This window comes from Sorex fumeus, unplaced genomic scaffold, assembly GCF_029834395.1.
Source record: "Sorex fumeus unplaced genomic scaffold, SorFum_2.1 ptg000008l, whole genome shotgun sequence".
Lineage (NCBI taxonomy): Eukaryota > Metazoa > Chordata > Mammalia > Eulipotyphla > Soricidae > Sorex > Sorex fumeus.
Window position 1 is genome coordinate 77,071,993 of NW_026606065.1, and position 24,307 is coordinate 77,096,299.

Here is a 24,307-nt window from a genome sequence, read left to right on the forward strand (position 1 = left end):
GACTGAGACATAAACCTGAAAGCTTTGTAACCTTTCCCACAGTGATTCAATAAATAAATAAAATAAAAAAAATAAATAAATTAAAAAAAAAAAAAGAAAGCTAGACTTCAAGACAAACTTTTTCAGGAAGAGTCATGCCTTTACCACTTCAGTATCCAATGATTTTTATATTTCTGCATTGCTAGAGGATCACTTGAATCAAACCCAAATTTTTTTCCATTTCCACTATCACCTATGTTTCTTCTCCTGGGAACTATTTTATTTATTTTTTTATATTTATTTATTTTTTAATAGTGAGGCGCCATGAGGTACAGTTGTAGACTTACACATTTTTGTGCTTGGGTTTCGATAATACAATGATCAAACACCCATCCCTCCACCAGTGCGCATTTCCCACCACCAGGGATCCCAGCATCCCCTCCCCGCCCCCCCAGCCCCTATCCCACCCTGCCTCTGTGGCAGGGCATTTCCCTCTCTCTCCTTTTGAGTGCCATGGTCAGCAAAAGAGGCATTGAGTGGCAATCATGCTTGGTCGACAGTCTACCCTCAGCATGCTCTCCCATCATGCAATACCACTCCTGGGAATATATCCCAGAGAGGCAAAAAAGTATAGCCGAAGTGACATCTGCAATTGTCTGTTTATTGCAGCACTCTTTACAATAGCCAGAATCTGGAAAAAACCTGAGTGCCCGAGAACAGATGACTGGTTGAAGAAACTCTGGCACATTTACACAATGGAGTACTATGTAGCTGTTAGAAAAGACAGTCATGAAGTTTACATACAAGTGGTACTACATGGAAAGTATCATGTTAAGCGAAATGACTCAGAAAGAAAGGGATAGACATAGAAAGATTGCATTCATCTGGGGAACATAAAGTAACAAAATAGGAAACTAACACCCAAGTATGGCAGAGATTAGTACCAGGAATTTTACTCAATGACCCGGAGGACAACCACACATGTTAGGGGAAGGGGGAGCTCAGAAAGAGAAGGAAACACCAAATAAAGGGTGTTGGGAACTATTTTAATAAGCCTAGGGTAGAGCTTCTGTTGCTCCAACAGACCTCCACTGGCCAGAACACCACAATTAGCATTACTAAAGAAGACTGGGTCATTCACACTCCTGGTAAATCTTTCCTGAGATTCCTCCCCACCTCACCCCACTTGCTCCCTTTCCCAAATCAAAATGCACAATGTCATCTCTACAATCTTCCTAAAACCCTGTATGGCACCATTCACTTTATAACCAACATCCCAGTTAACCTGTTTCTGGGAGTGTAAGACATCTAGTTGATTCCTCTCAGCTAAGTTCCCTAATTTATCATGCTACTTCCCAACTCTTTTATATCCTTCTATTGTGATGTTTTGAACTCCTGATTTATCTTCAGTAAAATCCTATCTCCTTTATCTCCTTGAAAATTTTCCTTCACCTTTTTTGCTTAATTAAAATCCTCCAAATGCATTGATCCTTCATTTTCAAGTTAAGTTGGTAGATGAGACATTTTTCCATTATCTATTATCGGTCTATTTTCCTTTCTTCTCTTTAAAACCATCTAAATTAAAGATCATGCCATCATACTGTATAAGCTATAGTATTCCTTATCATTTAATCATCTAATTTTCTACTCTTTGCTCACAGCTTTTAGCATATGATTTCTTGTGTCTCTATTAAAATTTTTCTGATTTCTATAAAAAAGCTTTCGGATGTATATAAACATATCTGTATATGTAAATCAATATATATACAATACACACAAATAGTACTTCTAATGTCCTAATCTGTCAACTCCTGATGTCTTCTTTTATTATTTTCCCCAGTCTCCCAGAGATTATAAATATACATGTATATGTACACCTTTCCATAATCTCAGAACCATTATTTCAGCTCATTCTTCCTTTCACTTTGATAGTATGAAATGTTTAATCACACCAAAACTCTTCTACCATTTATGATTCAACAGCCCTAAGTTTAGTTCCCCTCCCCATCCAGTTTAGATTCCTCTGCATTCATCCGCACTTCTCTCTGGAAAAATTTCAACCAGTTGCTTTTCTTATTCTTATATTACAGTCATAAAGAAAAGCACATACAACTGTGCTGTTGTCTCACATTTTAAATTCAAGACTATATAATATCAAGTGGGCTTCTGAGTCACCAAACTTCACAGATGATGATTTCACTGCTGCTTTATCTTCACATCCCCTACTGCCCACTCCCACAACCAACTTCAGACACACACACTCTCTCTCTCTCTCTCTCTCTCTCTCTCTCTCTTTCTTCCTCCCTACCCCGACCCCTTCCTACTTCAGTCAATAACTTAGTTTTTTATTCCTGCGATGTTTTATACTTATTCCTGATATCTGTATAAAATATCAGGATGCAAATCACTCCACTGATAGTCTATCATGTTCCATATACTTTTTCTTTTCTTACAGTAAATAGGTGTCTTTGCTCCTACAGACACCCACATTCTAAACTGTGCTTTTCTTGCAAAGGACATCACTGATATGAACATCTGAACCAATAGAACTTTAATCTTTTGGTCTAATTTATTATTCTGAATAGTCAATTATACAATCAACAGTAACCACACACTTCCTCTCCTTTCATTCTCCTTGCATCCAATAAAACTAGTTGCCAATCTATCTTTAATATTCTTATCAAAGAATATTGATAAGTGTGATCTCCAGACTGCCTTAATTGTCAAGTTTAGACTTCATCTTCCTCAAACTATGCATATTATTTAATATGTTTGATTATATTTACATGTAGTAATGCATATGCACTTCTTGGTTTCCTTTATTGGTTCCTCCATATCTTTCTTATTTATGATAGTATCTTAAAAGGTTAGTCCTGTGGCCTATTATTTATTTTTATTCACACTATGAGTGATATTATCCAGTTTCAGGGTTTTAAATTTTATATTATTGACTGATTGCTCCCCAAAATATCCCTAACCTGAACATCACAGGAGCTACATACTTACAGTAAACTGGTAATCTGGTATATACACTTGAATTTTCTATACTGATTTCAACTTTATGTTCCAAACTGAACTCTTAATTTCTCTGTCCACTTCATTATCACCACTAAAATTCATTTTTCTCATTCAGACCCCAAACCCCAAGACATTAGCAGGGAGGTCTTTGGTGGCATGGGTAACAGAATTACCCCAGGAAATCATAAATGAGAGCTCACTTTGATATTTCATAGACTTTGGGGAAAATTCTTTAAGTATTCTGCCCTGTACTAGTGCTCCAATTGTTTTACCTAGTGAACAGTCAGAATCTTCTTGTCTTCCTCTTCCAAAGAAAATTCACTGGTTTCATGGTTATTAAAAACCAATCACTCTTTACCACATTCAAATACTATTTGACAGAGGTCTTCCTCAATAAACCTAACACACTACACACTATCTTCCTTCATCTTTTATTTCTATATCCTTCCCTTTCTAAACAGCATTACACAGACACCTTATACATTTGTTTTTTAGTACCTCCTTTTAACAAATACCTCCAGGAGGGAAGAGACCTAGAATAGTTTCTGGTTCAATATAAGTGCCTATAGACTTTCTCCACTCCTATTCAATCTTCTTTACGAACAGTCTAAAACATTCTTATAATCATGACAACATCACAGTCTATCAATTCCATCCTAATAAGATCTTCTAAGAAAAAATCTTTCTGGATAGATAAAATCCGTCTTCATCTTTCTGTAGCAAAATTATTCCAATAGTCCCATTATACCATGATAAAGAATAGGACAGAGCCTAGAGCAAGACAGAGCTAACCTTGAATTTATGTTGTGACACTTATTAAGCTTACTAAGTTAATTCTTTCCAACCCAGGTCTCATAGTCCTTAACAATAGCAAAGAGAACAATGACAGTTTCTTATTCATTAAGATTATTTGAGGACTGAACTTATTCATGTAAAGAATTTAGTAAGTGCCTGCCAATCAAGTTTTTATCCTTATTCTTTCCATTATTTTGTTCTACATTTTCACACTAGACTATCAGCTACAGTAAAACAGTATCTTACTCATTTTGCATTTTCTAAAGCACTTGATTTATCTTTAGAAACATTAGAAAAATGAAAGCAAATTAAATTTCTATAATAAACAAATTAAATGACCAGTACTCTTTGGTTCTCTATTTCTGCACTGACAAGAGTTAATTTCTGAGTGCAAAGCCAGGAGTAAACCCTGAGCATTGTAGTTGTAACTCCCAAACTAAAAACAAACAAACAAAAACCCAACCATTCTTAAAATGATATTTCCTTTTAAGTTTTATTTTTTCTTACCCAGATCTCTATCACAGACAAACAAAATGAAAATAAAATACTGTACTGTCATCTACTGATAATTTATTACATTTGCATAAATCACAGAAAATAAGAGTTTACAGATTAGTATTCTAACTGAAACCACAAATAGGATACAGATACAAATATTAATCATCACTGCCATCCATAAGTCCTCTTTGAGAAAGTGTCTGTTCATATACTCTCTACATTTTTAATGGGTTTCTGTTTTTGTGTTACTGAGCTTTGTGGGTGCTTTATTCATGAATATTAGCTCTCAGAAGATGGCCAGCTGGAAAAGGGTTGTGAAATACTGCTAACCTAAACCAATAACCATCTACTTTGCTATAATGGGTCATAAATTCTTAGTATAAATGGCTTTTAAAATTGTTCACATTTCTTAAGATTCCACTTACAAAAATAAGAGGCCCAGAGTGATAGTACAGAGCATAGGGTGCTTGCCTTGCATGTGGATGATTGGACTTATTCCTCCCAATAAAGGTACTCCTCCTTACCTATCTCCCAAACTCTGCAAGGAGCGATCCTTGAGTATAGTCAAGTGTAAGCACTAAGCACTCCTGGGACTAGTACCCCCTGCCAAAATAAATAAAAAGGTACATAAATAAATAAAGATTTACAGGGTGGCATAAGAAAGTCTGGGACTTTTCTCCCATAGTTCCTCTTAACAACCAGGAACTATTTCCACCCTCAAAGTGCTCTAAGTTTCTATAGTGGAGAAATGGTCAAATAATTAAAATGTGGATGCAGAGTAGCTGCTCATTTAATCCACCTACATTATCCTCCAACCAATTACCCTATTCCTTTCCTTTGTAAATAATGAATTATTAATTCCCCTATCCTGCTGCTGAATGCTCATGTTGAATGCTCAATATTAGGAGGCAACTCTTTAGGGCCTACCGACTATGCTCTCACAATGAGTTGCTTATGCTTGTTCCCAAAATTGTTTATGCCAGTTATACATGTTATTATGCTTTCATAATTAAATATTAGGAGAACCAGTGAAATTACATGGGGATATGTAATGCAAAGTTTTTTCTTTGCAATCTGTTTAATATTTTGGAAAACTCCAATAAAGCTGAGTTGTCTGACAATATATGGCAGTGTATAAAACTACAAAGAAGTCTTCATATTTCCCCTTATTTTACTCTTGACTAAAGACAATCTTGGGAAATCTTAGAGGCAATTGTGCAAGAGATACAATGAAGAAGTCTAGTCAGCAGACCATTTGGAACGAAATGGTTTGAACTTTCTCAAGTTGGGAAATGAGATCAAGTTTTAGGTTAAAAAAATGTTTACTGTACTGATATTGAACTTTCTCATGACCTGGGTTTAAGTTTTTACAAAAACAGCTTTATTTAGGAATATTTTATATGAGGGGCTGGAGTGATAGCACACTGGGTAGGGCGTTTGCCCTGTACACAGCCAATTTGGGTTCGATTCCTCTGCCCCTCTTGCCCCTCTGGCAAGCCACCGAGAGTATCTCGCCTGCATGGCAAAGCCTATCAAGCTACCCGTGAAGTATTTGATGTGACAAAAACAGTAACAACAAGTCTCACAAGTTGTCAGACGTTACTGGTGCGCGCTCAAACAAATCGATGAACAACGGGAGGACAGTGCAACAGTGCTACTTTATATGACATCAAATTCATTCTTACAAAAGGTACAATTCAATACTTAATCAACTTCTTTGACTTATTCCATGGGTATGGGTACGAACTACATTCAGAAGAGGGCTTCTTCTCGATGATCAAAAATGCTAAAGAAGCTTGTTGAAGGGATAAGAATTCAAGAAGATTATTTCTGAGCTTAAGAGGTCTTGAAGCAGTAGCAGTCAAATAAGCATATGAAGACAAGGTAAATGTAGTAGAAAGAATTGCATATGTGAAGGATAAAATCATATGGCCCTTCTAAGAACAGTGTTTAGTTTGAGTGACAAGAAAAAGGTAGTTGTTTTTTCAAATCTAATTAAGCATCTGAGTCATCTGAAGAGATTTAATCAGAAAAAAACAGCACAGCAAAGTAAAACATGCCCAGACCTAACTCCTAGATTCTGATTCAAATGCATACCTGGAGTAGGGTACCTTACATTTTTTAAGTTCTGCTGTGCATGCAGGATTAAGTACCACTAAAGAGTTAGGAGATGAGGCTGGGTAGTTGAGGGTTAGATGGTAAAATGAAACAGCATATAAATACAATACACTGACACTCTCCTCCCCAGCAGTTCCACTGTCTTGAAATATTTCTTTTCTTTTTTTCTTATTTTTTTTCTTTTTTGGGTCATACCTGGTGGTGCTCAGGTGTTACTCCTGGCTCTGTACTCAGGAATTACTACCGGTGGTGCTTTAGGGGGGACTATATGGGATGCCGGAGATTAAAAATGGGTTGGCTGTGTGCAAGGCAAATGCCCTAACTACTAGCCCCTCTTACTACATTTTTAACTGACACAACTGTTGCATGAAAGAAAATAAAGTCCTACTGTTGTCTACAAAACCAGGGATAAATTTTAAACAGGCTTTATAACTAAAAATCCTCAATTTTGCTTAAGTTAAAAATCACTATCACTCCGTTGTTCACCCATTCGCTCGAGCGGGCCCAGTAACGTCTCCATTCATCCCTGTCACGTGCTAGTGTAGCCCGATGATATATTGGGGGCTCCTTCAGGATCAGGGGAATGAGGACCATTCATTGTTAAAAATATTTAACATAAAACAAGCTCAGGCAGAGCATTGGGCTCATACCACCCACTTCCCAATTGTTCCATAACCCCCGGCCCCCATCCCCTCCCATGGTATCATCCACTTTGGGAAATACTGCTCTAGTCAACCAGAATATACACTTGGCCACCTCCAAGATCCTATCTACACTTTTAGACGTGAGATTCTTTGTCATTTTAGCAAAAGGTCCTTCAGCATTTTATCATCTAAGCAATAATACATTCAACAGGACCTCTTCTTCCATTATAACCAGTTTCACAAGGAATATTCTTTCTCCCAGTCTAAAGTTAAGATATATTTTGTCTTCATCACAGCATCTGCCTTCCATATAGTAGTTGGTCAGTAATCTTAAATAGATGTTACATTTAACCTCTGCAGAAGAACGAAGGACAATTATTCGCAGTCTTATTATAATTCTATAGGTTAAAAGTATAACTTACTAGTGGCACATATTTTTCAAAGGGAAAAGAGGACAGCTATTTGTCGGTACAAATAAAAAAAAAAGGAGAGTGACAAGAGTGATGATCTAATCAGCAAGAAAGTCAGAATCAGAAAAAAGGCAAAGAATATGTCAACTGCCTTGTTTCTGAAAACAAACCAGCAGAACCCGTAATAGTACCTACCCTGTCCCCACCTATTCCCAGACACCCTATATGAATCCTGAATGGAACAAACTGTTAAATTCTACTCTACTAAAAAATGGGAAGAGGTGAAGACCCTTCCCCAAAACACATCTACCCATCGTCAATAGGCACATGAAAAAGTGTTCCCTACCTGATTATTAGGGAACGCAAATCCAAAAGGCACTGAGATAGCTCCTCACACCAGTAAGAAAGGCCTGTAACAAAAATCCCAGAGACAAACAGTGCTGGCCGGAAGCCAGTGGGAAAAAAGAACCCTTGAGTTAGCTGTTGATGGGATTACAAACCCAGTCAGCCTCTATGGGAAGTAGTATGGAGATGCTTCAAAATTTTTAAAGTAGAACTTTCATTTGACCCAGCGATTCCAGCCTTAACATCTAGCCCAAGAACGCAGAAACATCCATTCATAAACATATGTGCACACCTGTGTTCATTGCAACATGGTGTGCAGGAGCCAGACTCTGAAAACAAGCCGAGTCCAGAAGGAGCGGATAGAGCCATGGATACACATATCATGACCTGCTACTCAGCTCTGAGAAATGATGACATTTACCCTGTAGTCTCAACACGGATGAAATGAAAGGTGGGGGTGAGAGGGGAAATGTCAGGCTCTGAAAAGTTAAGCCAGGAGGAACCAGACAGATACTCACACCCGAATGCAGTATATAAAGAAACAAGGCAAGAAATGAAAACGAAGCCCAAGACAACAGAACTGAAGTTCAGGGTAGGGTCCCCTACAGGCAAGCGCTAGAGGGTGTGGGGTGGGGTGGGGTGGGGTGGGATGCGGATATTGGCTCTTTGCAGGCGGGCCTGTTTTGCCAACCTTGTGCCCCTGAAACATAGAAAACAGTCACGGTCCTGCAAACGATGACTGCTGCTTCGGCCTTAAAAATAAAAATAAAAACACAGTCCATGGGCTCAAGCACAGTCCAGGAGCTCTGATTCAGACAACCCTGCTGGGCCGGAGCAATTAACAGCAGGGTAGCTTGTGGGGCGCTAGACCTGCACGTGGCAAAGCCGGGTTCCACCCCTGGCACCACATAGGGTGCCCATGGTGGGGAAGGGGGGTGTGCCCCGACCCCCAAACAGAACAAAATCCCCTCGGGCTCCCTAGCACCCCGCCGGGCCGGGCCCCTCTCAGAAGGGGACTGGCGGCGCACAGGGAGGGGCGTGGCGGCAGCGGCGGGGTGTCCTCGCGCGGCCGCTGACCCGCGGGGCCCCAGTTCCTCTTCGGCCTCGGGCGGGCCCCCCCAAGCCCCCCCCCCCCACCGCCCCGGGTGCCTCGAGGCTGCGCGGGCGAGTCGGGGCGGGCTTTTCCCTGTAGGGGCGACGCCCGCGGCGCCCCGCTTTCCCATAGGCTGAGGGGGCGGGGTGGGGCGCACAGCGCAGAGGGTGGGGCGGCCCCGGGGCTGCCTGGCGGGGCCCCCGGCTTCCACAGCGGCGGCGGCGGCGGCGGCGACTCGGCGGCAGGTGGCGACCACCCGCGCTCACCTCGCTTCTGGGAGCTTCGAGGCCACCCGAGCGTCGGCGGAGGCGGGTCGCGCGGCGCAGGGCGCAGGTTCGGAGCGGGGCGGGAAGCCCTTCCGGGGCACGGGGGTCACGGAGGCGAGGCCGGCGGAGCCCGCGGCGGGGGTCGGGGGCGGCCGCGCGTGCCCGGCCACCGAGAGAAAGTGCCCGGAGGAAGCCGAGCAGAGCCCCGAGACCCCGCCCGGGCTGGAGGACCGCGTCGTTGCCCCCGGCCGGGGATCTGAGCACTGTCTGGAGCTATTTCTGCGTGCAGGGGCCAGGAGGAACCTCCGAGCATCTCCGGGTGGGACCCCAAAACAAAGTCAATGTGTATAAAAATAGTGGTGACAGGAGAGTTGATGGGAGAGTGACGTGGGCAGGGGGATTTTGTGGATTTTGCATTTTCGTGTTTATTTTTTGGCAACTGTGTTCAGAGGAGCGATAGTGCAGTGGGCAGGACGTTTGCCTTGCACACGGAGAACGGCAGCGGGCGTCTGCTTGAAATGCCATTTCGGGGAGGGCAGCTCCTTTCCCCTTACCTGAACCCCAAGGTGTTTCAAGGATTTCCTATGACACGTGACTCACCGTGCCTGTCCCGCCGGGCAGGACCGAATTAACACAACAAACACCCAGCACTTAAAAAACCGGACCTTCTTGAAAGTGTGTAAGTCTGTAACTGTACCTCACGGTGGGTGATTCATTAGAAAGTATAAAAATTAATATAAAAATAAAGGTAAAGGTAAAGGCCCTCCCGTTGATCGTCGATTTGGGCCCGCTCGAGCAAATATAAAAATAAAATAATAAAAATCAGGAGGTTGGCTAAGTCAACAATAAATAATTCCCTTCTTAAAAATTCCCTAGATGAAAGCGACAATCCAGAGATCTCAGATAGGTTCACAAGATGAGCTAAGAAATCGCTTGCAAAATAATAATAGTAATAATAATAATAAAGGTAAGGTAAAGGTAAAGGCCCTCCCGTTGATCGTCGATTTGCTCGAGCGGGCCCAGTAACGTCTCCATTGGAGACTTTGTTGTTACTGTGTCTGGCATATCGAATACTCTCGGTAGCTTGCTGGGCTCTCCGAGAGGGGCGGAGGAATCGAACTCGGGTCGGCCATGTTGGCCGCTTGTAAGGCGAACGCCCTACCCGCTGTGCTATCGCTCCAGCCCTAATAATAATAATAATAATAATAATAATAATAATAAATTGTCTTTGTTATCAGTCAGCCTTCTCTTATGGCAAATAGTGGACTGGCTTTTCTGAGAAAAGGTCTTTATTTACTATTTCGGTTACATTTTATAATCAATTTTTTGTTTCTATTCAGCTACAGATTTTTCTTAGAACTATAACAAGATTGTTAGAACTTTGAATTCACTTTTGCTAATTTTCCTGTGCAGGTGTTGTACTGGGCACAAAAGCCCTCTTTGAAGAACTTCCTAGCCCTAGGGAAGGATGGCAGAAGCAGTGCTGGTTGATCTCTTTGGTTTGAAAGTGAGCTCTCAGGAAAACAATCAGCAGATTTTACTGAAGATCTTGAATGCCCTCAGACACCACCATGATACCAAGGCCAAATTCTTTTGCATTATGTGTTGCAGTAGCAGCATCACCTGTGAAAGGGATAGCTATGATGACAATTGTCACTTAGATTCAAGCCATGGATTATCAACTCTCTTTCGAGAATTTGAGGCAGTTATCAATCCCAGCATGGCTGCCTCTTTGTATACCATTAAACAAAAAATCGATGAAAAAAATTTGAGCAGCATTAAGGTAATTGTGCCCATCCACCGGAAAATGTTGATGAAGGCCTTTATTGACCGTCTCTTCACTGATGTTTATAGTTTTGAGTTTGAAGATTTACAGATGACTCTGAGTGGAGATCTTTTGAAAGATTCCACTGAAAAAAACATGATCACACCTCAAGAACTAGAAGCAATCCAGAATGAAATACAAACATATTTGAGAAGTCTGCCTGCGCTGAAAGGAGAATTAACCATTATTAAATCTCCTTTGATCTCAGGTAGATTGAATGCTATGTTCTGTCTTACTGCATATTTGAAAAAAAGCTCTTTCTTTAGGGGTAGCTCATCTGTTTTTCTTCCTGTTTCTTTTATGGACGATTGTGGGTTTATGTACTTATTAGCATCAGTTGAAACACACCAGTATCATGGATGACCATATAACATCAGAAGTCTAATAGAATTGTCCCTTCCAAGACATAAATAAACGCTTTATGTAATTTAAGCTTTATGACAAATCCCCAACCTCTCTTTAAAATTAGATAATGGTCCTTACCATCTCCTGCTTAGAAATTCTGAGACTTTATTTTGGCATTTTTACACAGAAGAGTGAAATTTTAAACAGTCTTAACATTTTTGGTTAAATGACATTTACAGAGGACTATTTATGCTATGGGATATAACAGACAAGTGAGCCAGAGATACCCTTTCAAGAGCAATAATCCCCATATGGGGAGGTAAAACAAACAAAGCAGTATATAATAAGATTACTGGAATGTACCAAGTGTTGCAGAAATTAGAGGCCCAATAAGCAAACACAGGTTAAAGTGATAAGGGAAAGTCTTACTGAGAGACTGGGTTTTTCTAGGCTTTTGCAGAACATTTTTAAATCTTCATTATCTTCAACAGATATTTTCATACACGGATTTACTACAAGAACAGGTGGGATATCTTACATACCAACACTCAGCTCCTGCAACCTCTTCAGTAGTTCCAAACGAAGAGATCCCAAGGCAGTTGTGCAGGAAAATCTTCGCAGGTTGGGGAAGGCTGCAGGATTTAATGCAGAGAATTTTTACCGAATCAAGGTAAAGTTTTGTTTTATATTATGGGAGTTCTAAAGTATTCATATTTTGAAAGTTCTTAAAAGTGTTGTTTCTACTATGACTATACTGACTTTAAACCATTTAAATTGTTGTGGGAGGCACCTCCCATGTGATGTTTAAGAGACCTGGGACCCCTTTCTGGGATTCTCAGCTAGTCACCCACTGTTCAATGCAAGAGCCCTGAACGTGGTGCTGTTCAGAAGCTGAAGTGCCCGGGATTATCCAGACCATGTGGTAGTACTTAAGGGCTTCTAGGTCTGCATTTAGTGATGCTTGGGATACCATGTGTTGCTGGGAATCAAATTGGAGTCGGCTGCATGAAAGTAAGCATGCACCTTAACCCCTATGCTCTCTAGCCCGCTAAACCATTTAATTTATAAATCTGATGTTTTATCTCAAAATTTAAGATAAATAATTTGAGAATGTTTGTGGTCATTTACTTAGCTTTGTACACCATCGCATAGGATCAAATCTGTAACTATTATATTTCACCTGGAGTTCTTTATATCAAAAAGTATCATTAATTCTCAGAAAGTAAGAATCACTTTCCTTTTAATTTAAGATTGTTTCTTAGTTGTGGGAGAGAAAAGCAATTATTTTCCCAATCAACATTAAGAAGAACTGGGGTCACAATTGATAAATAATTTTTTGTTTCATATAGAGTTTTGTTTTTATGTGAGTTTAGGAAAAGTAAAACTATTTTTGATCTGGTAATTAACTTCTTCATTAAAGTGGTATTTTGTGGTAAGCACTGCAAATAGAGATTTATCCATCTCCAGTAGAAAGAGTTCATGATGTATTGAATTTTTAAATACTTAATTCTGATTTCCTATGAAGAAAATATTCAGAGAGTATAATGCCAGAAGTTGTCTGGAGCGATAGTATATTGGGTAAGGTCCTTCCCTTGCACATACATAGCAAACTGGGATTCTGTCCCGAACCCCACATGGTCCCCTGAACCCTACTAGGAATGATTCCTAAGTGCCAAGCGAAAAGTAAGCCCTGAGCACTGCCAGGTAGGTCTCAAAAAATCAAAACCAAAACAAACAAAATAAATAAATAAAAGCCAGAAGTTAAGTAAATTTTTTATATTAACATATATGAATCGATATATTTAATAAGTATGTACAGGATGATTGTAAATTGGTTATATAGTTTTATATAAAATGAATGATTCAAGAAAAATTTGTGCCATGGAGGATTCCTATTTTCATATCATTTTGTCTCATATTTTTGCTGTCAGACTGATCATGCCAGTGATGTCTGGATTATGGGAAAAAAGGAGCCTGACTCTTATGATGGAATCATCACCAATCAGAGAGGAGTCACAATAGCAGCTCTTGGTGCTGATTGCATACCAATAGTTTTTGCAGATTCTGTCAAAAAAGTATGTGGAGTTGCTCACTCTGGTAAGTACTCTTATAAGCATTTAGGATTTTAGTAATCTTTTTTTTATTTTTAGTTTAACTTTTTAATTTTAACTTAAATTTTTACTTAATTTTTAAAATTTATATAAAATTTAAATTTTTATTATTTTTAATTCAAATTTTTAGTTAATGTTTTGTTGTACTACAACAATATTGTTGTAGTACAATAAAAATTTATAACTTCTAGTGGACATGAGAAACAATTGCTTTTCATGCAGATGAATGTAAAGAGAATAGATGGGGCTGCCAGACCCTTGTTACAAGTGCAGATAGAAGGAGCGCTTAGTCAGATTATATGAATCAGGGCAGAATTCACAGGAGTAAGCAACACTTACACTGACTACTGAAGAATTGGTAGACTGTGGCTAGGTGCCAGTGTTTCTTAGGAGGGGTGGTATTAATGTTTCAGACAAGATAATCTAATATTGCAGTTTAAAGCTGCTTAGCTTTTGAAATTCTGAATGCCACAAGCATCCCTACTTGTCTAAACCAGTTATGGGGATGTGGCTCAGTGGTAGAACACTTGGCTTTGAATGTGTGAGTCCTGAGTTGGATTCCTGGGACCATGCCCTTGAGCACTTAGGCCCCAAAGTACTGAATCCACTCCTCCCCAGCACTGACCCACTGTGTGTGTCCACAAGCAAACAAACAAAAAATTCACATGACAAACAAGTTTTTCAAGTAAACAGATTTACAGATTTAGTTTATAAAAATAAGAAATAAGAAATAAGTAGAGTGTTAGATGCTCTATTGTGATAAAATTATGGAACTTTGTTCTCTGAAATTATTTTAAAGCTGTATTTATTTTATCTGGTCATTATTTTGCATGTGAAATGAGGGAAGATACTTTGGGTTTCTTTCTGCATCTGAATACCTGACTTTGTTCATCAGTAATTAATAAAGGAATATGTCTTGCTCTAGATAAAGTTCTAGATTTGGATGACGAGAAGTTATGTGTACTGGTTGATGTTTTTACATTATTAAAAATTTGAATCTTACTACTGAATACAAAATGTAACATTTGCTAATTTTAGCTTATGAAATTGACTTTAAAGTATCAAAGATAAAATATAAATGTAAAGTCAAAATAAAGTCTTGAAAAATAAGGAAGTTAGTTTTTATACTGATTTTTTAAAAAACTTTGTATAAAACTACAATAATCAAAGCAGTACTATTATCATAAAGACATACATTAACCCAATAGAATAAAATAGGGATCCCAGAAATTTATTTTTGCATTTTATGGTGTAATAATTCACGACAAGGTAATTAGACAGCATGGTGAAAGAACAATTTCTTCAACTAATAGTCTTAGGAAAACTAGATAGTCACATGAAAAAAAGCGATTCTGAATCCTCGACTTACATCATATATAAAAATGAACTAAAATGGATCAAGGACTTAATGTTTAGAACCTGTAACATTCACTAAAGAAAACTTAATTGGCATTCATTGTGATCTTGGATTAGGCATTATTTTCCTTAATTTGACACCAAAAGCACAAGTGAAAATATATAAATAGAATATTGTCAATGTCCCATGGTGGCTCTGTCCCCTGGTGCATGTGGGACTAAATTTTGTTCCCCCAGCTGATGGACAGAAGAACAAATAATCGAGCTGATCACCAGTAATGATTTTATTGAAACTGCTATGTGCAGGGAGGCAGCAGGGACCAAATGGGAAACAATGCAATAAATGGTTGACAGACAGGGAAAGTCACTAAGGAGAAGATAAACCTAAGCACCATGGGGAATTGGGAGTGCCCTGGGGAATAGGGAGTGCCTCTGGAGCAAAATGGTGGGTGGTAACAGTGGTTGACAGGGCTGATAGGCAGTGTCATTAACATAAGCTCTCTGAGAGGGAGGGAAGATGGCCCAAAGTCTAGCCCGAGCTGCTCTTAGCTATAGAGGGACAATGAGTCAGCAAATTCTGTTAACTGAATTGCAGCAATTACAAATTATGGGGAAATGGCACCCCTTTTGGTGCTGTCAGTCCCCATCTCTGAAGAGGGTCTCTGAAGCCCTCTCACTTCTCGGAGACTCTCCAGAGGGCTTTTCAACAGGGTGGCACTGCTTCAGGAGTATTACCAGCAAGGATTTCAACAGAATATTATAGGAATAAAAGATCCTGTGCTCAAGAGGAAAAACACAGTTAAAAGACAAACCACAGAATCAGGGAAAACATTTGCAATTTGTAAAGAGATTAATATCTATCATATATAATTTTTTTCAATATTACAACAATGAAAAACAGAATTCAACCTAAAGATAGACAAAAATCTTGAATAGATATTTTTTTCCTGTCAGTGTATTAAAATGTCCACAAGCATATGAAAGATGTTCAACATTTCTAATAATTGGGGAGATGTAAATCAAAACCACAATACCATCATGATAGCAAATGTAAAAAGGATCAATAGGAGATAATAATGTTGGTGAGAATATGGAGAAATTGGAACTCTAATGCACTGTTGGTGAGTATATAAAGTAGAAGAGCTGCAGTGGAAGATAACGTTGTAGTTTCTCAAAACATTTTAAATTGGATGACCAAGATTCCACTTTTGAGTATATATCCAAGAGAACTAGATATTCTCACATACTTGCCCATAACAGCTTTATTTACCAGAGCCAAGATGTGGAAGCTATCCATGAATGAATGGACAAGCAAAATACATATAATATAATATTGTTTACATACAATAAAATATCGTTCGGCCTTTAAAGGGAAAGAAATTCTGACACATTTGCAACAAAATGAACTTTGAGAACAATAAGCTAAGTTAAATAAATTTTTAAAGAAGACATTCTGTAAAGTTCCATTTAGGTGAATTATTTATATTAGCCAAATTCTTAGAAACAAAATAGATCAAAGATTTCTAAGAAATGGTAGAAAACAGATGGGGTAAAGATTAATAAAGAATTTTAGTTTTTTATGATGAAAAATTTCTGGACATTGGCTATACAATGATCTAAATATACTTACCATCATTGTATACACTTGCAATATTGTAGCACTGTCCTCCTGTTGTTCATCAATTTGCTCTAATTGGCACCAGTAATGTCTCCATTGTGAAACTTGTTGTTACTGTTTTTAGCATATGGAATAGCCTTGGGGAGCTTGCCAGGCTCTGCCATGAGGGCGGGATACTCTCAGTAGCTTGCTGGGCTCACCAAGAGGGGCAAAGGAATTGAACCCGTGCTGGCACCGTGCAAGGCAAACGCCCTACCCACTGTGCTATCAAATGATAAATTTTATGTTATATATTTCTTCCTTGAACTTTCAAACTATAAAAGAAAATTGAGAGAAAAAAGATCAAAGAGTAGTTGTAATATTGTAGAACATTTTACAAAGAGAGTAAAAGGAACCTCTCATTAAATATTCTTTCTGACATAGGTGCTTTTATTATAGACCTCATTCAAAAATCAGTATTTTAGTTATTGGACTTAATTTTATTGATTAAATTACTATTTCTAGACTAGACTGAATAAAATACACTACTATGCTCATTTTTACCTTAGATACAAACTAAAGACAAAACTAAACTAAAGACAAAAGAAATGGTAAGTTTAATTTATGTCTTTTTCTTCCAACTTAACAGGTTGGAAAGGTACTTTGTTAGGTGTTGCCATGGCCACAGTGAATGCTCTGATAACAGAATATGACTGTAGTTTAGAAGATATTATTGTAGTCCTGGGACCTTCAATAGGACCGTGCTGTTTTACTCTCCCAAGGGAATCAGCAGAGGCATTTCATAATCTTCATCCTGAATGTGTACGCTTATTTGACTCACCAAATCCATATGTAGATATTCGTAAAGCAACCAGGTATGTTTGATTTCCTTCTCAAACTGCACCTTCTGTTATTGCTTCTGATTCTAAAATGAAAGTTATTTAGAAAAACAGTAACTTCAAGGAAAATTTAGGTGGCAGATATTGAGATAGCTTACAGGCATGTAGACAGGAGCTCATTTAAAATCTGAAATACATACTCATTAAGTTTGAATAACAGAAAATTTCCATTCAGGTACCTACTGATTGAAAAGTAAAAGAAGAGTTGACATTCATTTTAAGAGCTTCACTTAAACTTCACTTAGAAGAAGTGGCATATATTTTACTTCAGAACCATTCCTCAGCTAATTTCTCCTGAATGTAATAAACTATCAGGAAACTGACATTTTGAAAGTTTCTGTAATGAACTAGAGGCATATATATATATATATATTAGAAAAATTAATATTCCAGATAATGCAAGGCTAGAGAGTTCAGGGATTAGGGTAGCCCTAGAGGCCCCTGAGCACCAGTGGGGTGACCCTGGGGACTATAAGCACTGCAGGGCCTGAGCAGCACCACATCCTTGGACCCCAGCACTGTACCAGTCTGCCCAGTTGGCCAGTTATCAACATGAGTTGCCTTTGGACCCTCTGAGTACCGTTTAGGATAACCCTACAAAATCAGATAATCTAAGTCCCTTTTAAGTTTCTATGTTCCCTTATATTTTTAAATTTGTGAAGTAGTGCTGTTATCTATTAAAGTTATTTGTAACTTATACAAAGGAAAATGGATGTTTGATTTAAATCATGTTTTTATTATGATCATTAAGTTCATGAGCCTTATTTATTACTCAAGTATTGAAATTGACTCCTAGATGTGACTTTTGGAATAAAAATTATTTATAGTTGTAGTTCAGATTATAAAGGTTTATGAGAAGCACATTATCTGTGAAAAATCTTATTTTTTCATTCATTCATTCATTCATCATCCTGTTATTCGTCGATTGCCTCGAGCAGGCCCCAATAACGTCTCTTTCATCCTAGCCCTGAGATTATATTCAAGGCTCTTTAGGAGAATGAGACCCATCATTGTTATTGGTATTTGGCATATTTGGTACGCCACGGGGAGTTTGCCAGACTCTGCCGTGTGGGCAGGCTACATTCGATAGCCTGCAAGTTTGTCCAAAGTAGGAATGAGATAATAAGATGTCATAAAAAGATGTCCTGATAAGATGTCGCAAGGCCGCGAATGCGGCAGCGTGGTTCCGGGAGCTGGATTTTACAGTCTCTGAGTCTTGGCCGTTGATGGGATTACACAGCGCCAGGGGGCCAGGTGGTGGGTGTGACCCCCGCCTAATGGAATTTGGAGGATCTGGGTGGAGGATGCTCGACTCCAATCCGAGTAGGCTTGGAGATTTCGGCCCCGGAACCCGCGTGGCTTTGTCCCTCTGCCAGTACCTTCATGTGTGCGGAGAGTGGTCTCAGCATGGTGGTGGCTGGTCCTGGAGGTCTTCGGCTGCCGGAGCCCTGGTCGGGGCGGGGAGGAAAGCTCAACCCGATTATAAAGGTTTAATCAGAAGCACATTATCTGTGAAAAATCTTATTAGTAGAAAGAAAAGATAGAGGAGGGCCACATGCTTAAAAGCACCCTCAGTCTGAATCACATGGAGTTTGCAAATACCCTAATAAGCTTAGAAGTTTCTTCACAAGTGCTTGATTATTTTGATTATAAAAGTCTGTGCACGTGGTTATAAAAGGCTGTACATTCCATTTATGAACTTAGGTGACAAATAATTATAATTCCTTGTTTTATAACAGAATAGCGATTTGCATTATTCCAAAAAGACTTTTTCCTGCATCTTTTGCATAAGTAACTTCTTCATTTTATATATTTTTGGCAATTAATAAAATAAAGTCTTGTTGTTTTTTCGAAAAATCTTTATCCTAAGGATTCTTCTAGAACAGGGAGGAATTCTTTCACAGAATATTCAAGACCAGTACCAAGATCTCAGCCTCTGTACATCCTGCCATCCTGACAAGTTTTTCTCCCATGTCCGAGATGGCCTAAATTTTGGCACACAAATTGGCTTCATATCAATTAGAGAATGAGGTAGGTTCTCTCTGCCTTACCCTATTTCTTTCATCCCCCTTTCCTCTTTTCATCCTCCTTTCTGCATTCAAAATATAATTATATTAACTATTCTCCTTGAATCCTATAAAATTATGCCTTATACTGAAACTATAGTGAGAGTAAAGTTAATACTCAGTGATATTCTAGTATAAAGAATGGAGTACCTACTCTTTTTCTTAGTTATCAGCGAATACTTAGAAACAAATTGCAAGTTTAAAAATAATCTTTTCTTTTTTAAAATTTTAGCACTGTCCTCCCATTGTTCATCGATTTGCTGGAGTGGGCCCAGTAACGTCTCCATTTTGAGACTTGATGTTACTGTGTTTGCCGTATTGAATATGTCATGGGTAGCTTGCCAGGCTTTGCCATGTGGGTGAGATAAATTTATTTTGTATTTATTTTTTTAATGAATCACCGTGAGGTACAGTTACAGACTTACAAACTTTGGTGCTTACATTTCAGTCATACAATGAATCTTTTCTTTTAAAGTACCCTCTGTATGCAATTTAACCACCTATATATTTAATAGCCATACATTTTACATGGGCTGGAGCAATAGCAGAGCGGGTAGGGCATTTGCCTTGCACGCAGCCAACATGCCGACCTGAGTTCGATTCCTCCGCCCCTCTTGGAGAGCTCGGCAAACTATGGAGAGTATCTCGCCTGCATGGCAAAGCCTGGCAAGCTCCCCATGACGTATTCGATATGCCAAACACAGTAACAAGTCTCACAATGTTACTGGGCCCGCTCGAGCAAATCGATGAACAACGGGAGGACAGTGACAGTGACATTTCATATTTAACATTCTCATTTAAATCTTGTGATTTTTGAGAATCCCTTTTTGCATAGGAACTCTTCATATAAGTTGACTTATTTTTTAACTAGATTGATGTAGGAGTTGGTCAGTCTCCTTAAAATGCCAGATAATAGATATTTAGTCTTTGAGAGACATATAGACTCATAGCTACTTACCCCTTCTATTTTAGAGAATAGGCAGATAGGAATAGTATAGAAATGAATGAAGATACGACTTTCAATAAAAACTTTTTGTAGAAAAATATAGGGAGTTAGGCAGAGTTAGCCCACAAATACATATAGTTTGCTGACATATGATCTATAGTTATACAGCAAGATTGAATATAGTTTCCTTAGATTACCTTTTATTATGTTTTATTTTACTTTTACAAATATATTTTATGCCAGTTATTTAGCACTGACCAGTTGGCTTACATGTATTTTTCCTTCAGGTTACTTTTAGCTGTATTAATACTATTTTAAACCTTCACAATGTTTTTAACTCTGAAATCTTATGATCCTTATTTTAATTTTCTGCCAGCAAAGTTTTCACACTTGATTTCTGTGTGTTTGTTTTACAGATACTCCACTGAGTTTTTGCATAACTTCATTATCTCCTTCCAAACTGGCTGAAAGAGAGGAATGTAGCTGTCTGATTTGCTTTAAACGTCATAGAGATTAAAGTGGTATAATCTGTGATTAGGGAATATTTTAATTATCATCCAAAGCCAAATGATTGTCATTTGATTCTTAAAAACAAAACAAAAAATGACATGAACTTCAGTATTATGTAGCTTATTTGTTATAGAGGTGCAGATCATTCTTAAAGTCTTTTGTTCTTTTTCTGACATAAATGGGGAATACATCTGTTCAGTTACTACAGACATTGTGTGAAGCTAGGTGAAATCGAAATGAGACATTTTGCCTTAAGCCTAATGCAGTGCCAATACCTTTAACACTTTAATAGCAATAAAAGTGCAAAAGAAGAAAAGATTAAGTCAGTCTGGAAGTCAAGATAGACAAGTTAATATTTACCACTTATAGAAAAAATAATATCATAACGACAAAGGCTATTAAGACTTTGAGGGATGAAGAGGAAGCAGGAAAACCAGGAAGTATAAAGTAGGAAACTGAAAGTGTGTGGAATGTGCTAGTGGTTCCCTTTTTAAACTTTGCAGAAAGATCAGTCAGCACACTTCTGGAAATCTACCTTCCTTTAAAGAAGCAAAGTGTGCCCCAATTGCACCAGCAGCAACCATTGTTACCAGCCACTGCCTTGCCCCTTTATCCTAGAATTCTCCCTGAGGGTGGAATAATCGTCCACTTTGGGAAATACTTATCTAAAAAGAGAAGAGTGTGAGCAGGAGTTAATGCAAATACAGACTAGAAACACAACAAGTAAGGATCTCAAATGCCATGTCCAAGAGTTTGGATTTATTTACCAGGCAGATTAGGCATAAAAGGAGGCGAGTGTCTCTTTTTCATGTATGATCCTCTGAGTACTTTCAGGTGTGGCTAAAACATTTTTCTTTTTCAGCGGACTCAAGACTTAATGTCCAATGAGAGGCAATAGTCTGTAAATTAGCAATATCAATGTTGTGATAGGTATTGCAATGTTGTAATGACTTTATGCCTTATCCAATTTAATTTTTCTATTCAGCATGTGACAGAATGTAAATTTGTAATAAAATACCTCATTTCTTTCAGTTTAGGAAAAGCATTAATGTATAGCTTGTAGCAATTTCAAATGCATACAATACTCTTATTTAATGATTTCTACAAAAATCATGGAATGATTTTATTCAATGGAAAGTTGATAAATTCCCATCTCTTTACTGTGTAGTCTGTTGATGTTTACAAATTTCGAGGGTATTAAGCAGCCACTTTTCACTTTATGTATCAAAATACCTCAAAATCAAATAAAAACTACATTTGATTATCTGATTTTGGATTATTTGTGCCAGAACATGTAACAAAATGTTGTTTTCTTGCTGTTTCACTGAGAAAAGAATTGATGTAATGACTTTGAAACAGAATGAGTGCATTGTTAAATAATCATGTATTATTATTTCCACAATGTCGGTTTCTCTTGAGCATTGATCCAAGCATACCATGAGGTACCCTGAGCACAGAGTGATCCCTGCACCAGAGCCAGAAGTAGGCCTTGAGCCCAGTGTGTCCCCCTCATAAAAGAAAGGAATTAATTTTTTTAACTCAACTAAGAGTTCATTTGAAAATTAGTAAGATTTTTAAGTTTCTAAATCTAAAATTGATCAAATTATACTCTAAAATTTTTTAAGTAGTATAATGATTAACTATTTTATCTTCTTGTTGTATAAAACAAAATTTAAAATGATCTTTTCACTAGGAAGCAGTATTTTGAAATTCTGTATTCCTTGGTATAAAGTTAACCCAGTCTTGATTTCTGTATTGTATAAGATTTCTGTATTGTATTTGTGCAAAAGTTACATCTTCAATGGACACATTCTACTGTTTTTATGTGAACTCACAGAATTTCACTAAAGAAATCCAGTAGTTTAGAGAAAGCACTACTACATTATCTGTGTGTTTATTTTATTTTATTTTTATTTCTGTTTAATTATTTTTTAATTAAATCACAGTGAGATATACAGTTGCAAAGTTGTTCATGATTAGGCTTTAGTCATACAATATTCCAACACCCATCCCTTTACCAGGGTACATTTCTCAAGTTTCTCTCCATCCCCCCACTCTGTGGCATGCACTTTCTCTCTCTCTGTCTGTCTCCCTCTGTCTCCCTCTGTCTCTCTTTCTCTCTTCTCTCTCTCTATCTCTCTGTCTCTGTCTTTCTGTCTCTCTTGCCTTTTGGGCATTATTGTTTGCAATACAGATACTGAAAGATTATCGTAATAATAGTTGGATAATAGAAATGATCACTTTGAACGGGAACTGAGTGTTGAAAGTATCACTGTAGTATTGTCCTCCCGTTGTTCATCAATTTGCTCGAGTAGACCCAGTAACGTCTCCATTGTGAGATGCATTGTTACTACTGTGTTTGGCATATCAAATACGTCATGGAATTTACATACAAGTGGTACTACATAGAAAGTATCATGCCAAGCGAAATGAGTCACAAAGAGAGGGATAGACATAGAAAGATTGCATTCATCTGGGGGATATAAAGTAACAAAATAGGAGATTAATACCCAAGAATAGCTGAGATCAGTACCAGAAGGATTACTCCATAGCTTAGAGGCCAGCCGGGCATTCTGGGGGAAAGGGCAGCTCAGATAGAGAAGGGTGTTTGGAGAATCCTCCCAGGAGGGGAGACGCATGTTGAAAGGGTGTTTGGAGAATCCTCCCAGGAGGGGAGACGCATGTTGAAAGTAGACTATGGACCGAACATGATTGCCACTCAATGCCTCTTTTGCAGATCACAACACCCAAAAGGAGAGAGAGAACACAAGGGAATGCCCTGCCACAGAGGCAGGGTGGGATGGGGGGGAATGGGTGTGGGAGGGATACTGGAATCCATGGTGGTGGAAAATGGGCACTGGTGGAGGGATGGGTATTTGATCATTGTATAATCGAAACCGAAGCACAAAAATTTGTAAATCTACAACCGTACCTCATGGTGTTTCACTAATAAAAATGAAAAAAAAAATACGTCATGGGTAGCTTGCCAGGCTTTGCCGTGCAGGCTAGATACTCTCGGTAGATTGCCGGGCTCTCCGAGAGGGGTGGAGTAATCAAACCCGGGTCAGCCAGGTTGGCTGTGTGCAAGGCCCTACCTGTTGAAAGTAGGTAAAGGAATATATCTTTGTGTTTATATGTTTGTGTGTCCTAAATTGCGAATAAGAAATATGTTAAATATTATATATCATATCTAGCTTCTCTCTCCTACTTAGGTAAACTCACACATGATTGAAATGATTAAACAGTGTGGAGGTGAGGGGGAGTCTGGCATGGGGGTTGGAAGAAGAGACCAGACAAGGATTTTGGACACATTGGTGGTGGTAGGGTCTAATCATTTTGTTTAATGATGCCATAAATTTGAACACTATTATAATTTTCTGAACTATAATAAAAAATACACAATTAGAAGCAATGAAATTGTAGCTTTTTCTCCCTAATTTTTAATTATTTTTTAAATTGTGCAATAAAGAATGGGAAGCATAGTTA

The 24,307-nt window shown here is 38.4% G+C and overlaps 1 protein-coding gene across 3 annotated transcripts; it reads left to right on the forward strand.

The window, feature by feature from the left end:
* Window positions 1–9,112: 9,112 nt before the first annotated feature.
* Window positions 9,113–22,322, forward strand: LACC1 (laccase domain containing 1). 3 transcript variants are annotated; one of them, XM_056110029.1, is made up of 7 exons: window positions 9,113–9,233; window positions 10,580–11,199; window positions 11,828–12,006; window positions 13,268–13,433; window positions 17,050–17,275; window positions 19,170–19,330; window positions 20,728–22,322. In XM_056110029.1, exons 2-6 carry the CDS (start codon window positions 10,635–10,637, stop codon window positions 19,327–19,329), a joined length of 1,296 nt encoding a protein of 431 aa, XP_055966004.1. In that variant the 5' UTR covers window positions 9,113–9,233; window positions 10,580–10,634; the 3' UTR covers window position 19,330; window positions 20,728–22,322. The 3 variants fall into 3 exon arrangements, with proteins under 3 accessions (XP_055966004.1, XP_055966005.1, XP_055966006.1); XM_056110030.1 differs by lacking the exon at window positions 9,113–9,233 and adding an exon at window positions 9,410–9,485; XM_056110031.1 differs by lacking the exons at window positions 9,113–9,233; window positions 10,580–11,199 and adding an exon at window positions 9,549–9,845.
* Window positions 22,323–24,307: the final 1,985 nt, after the last annotated feature.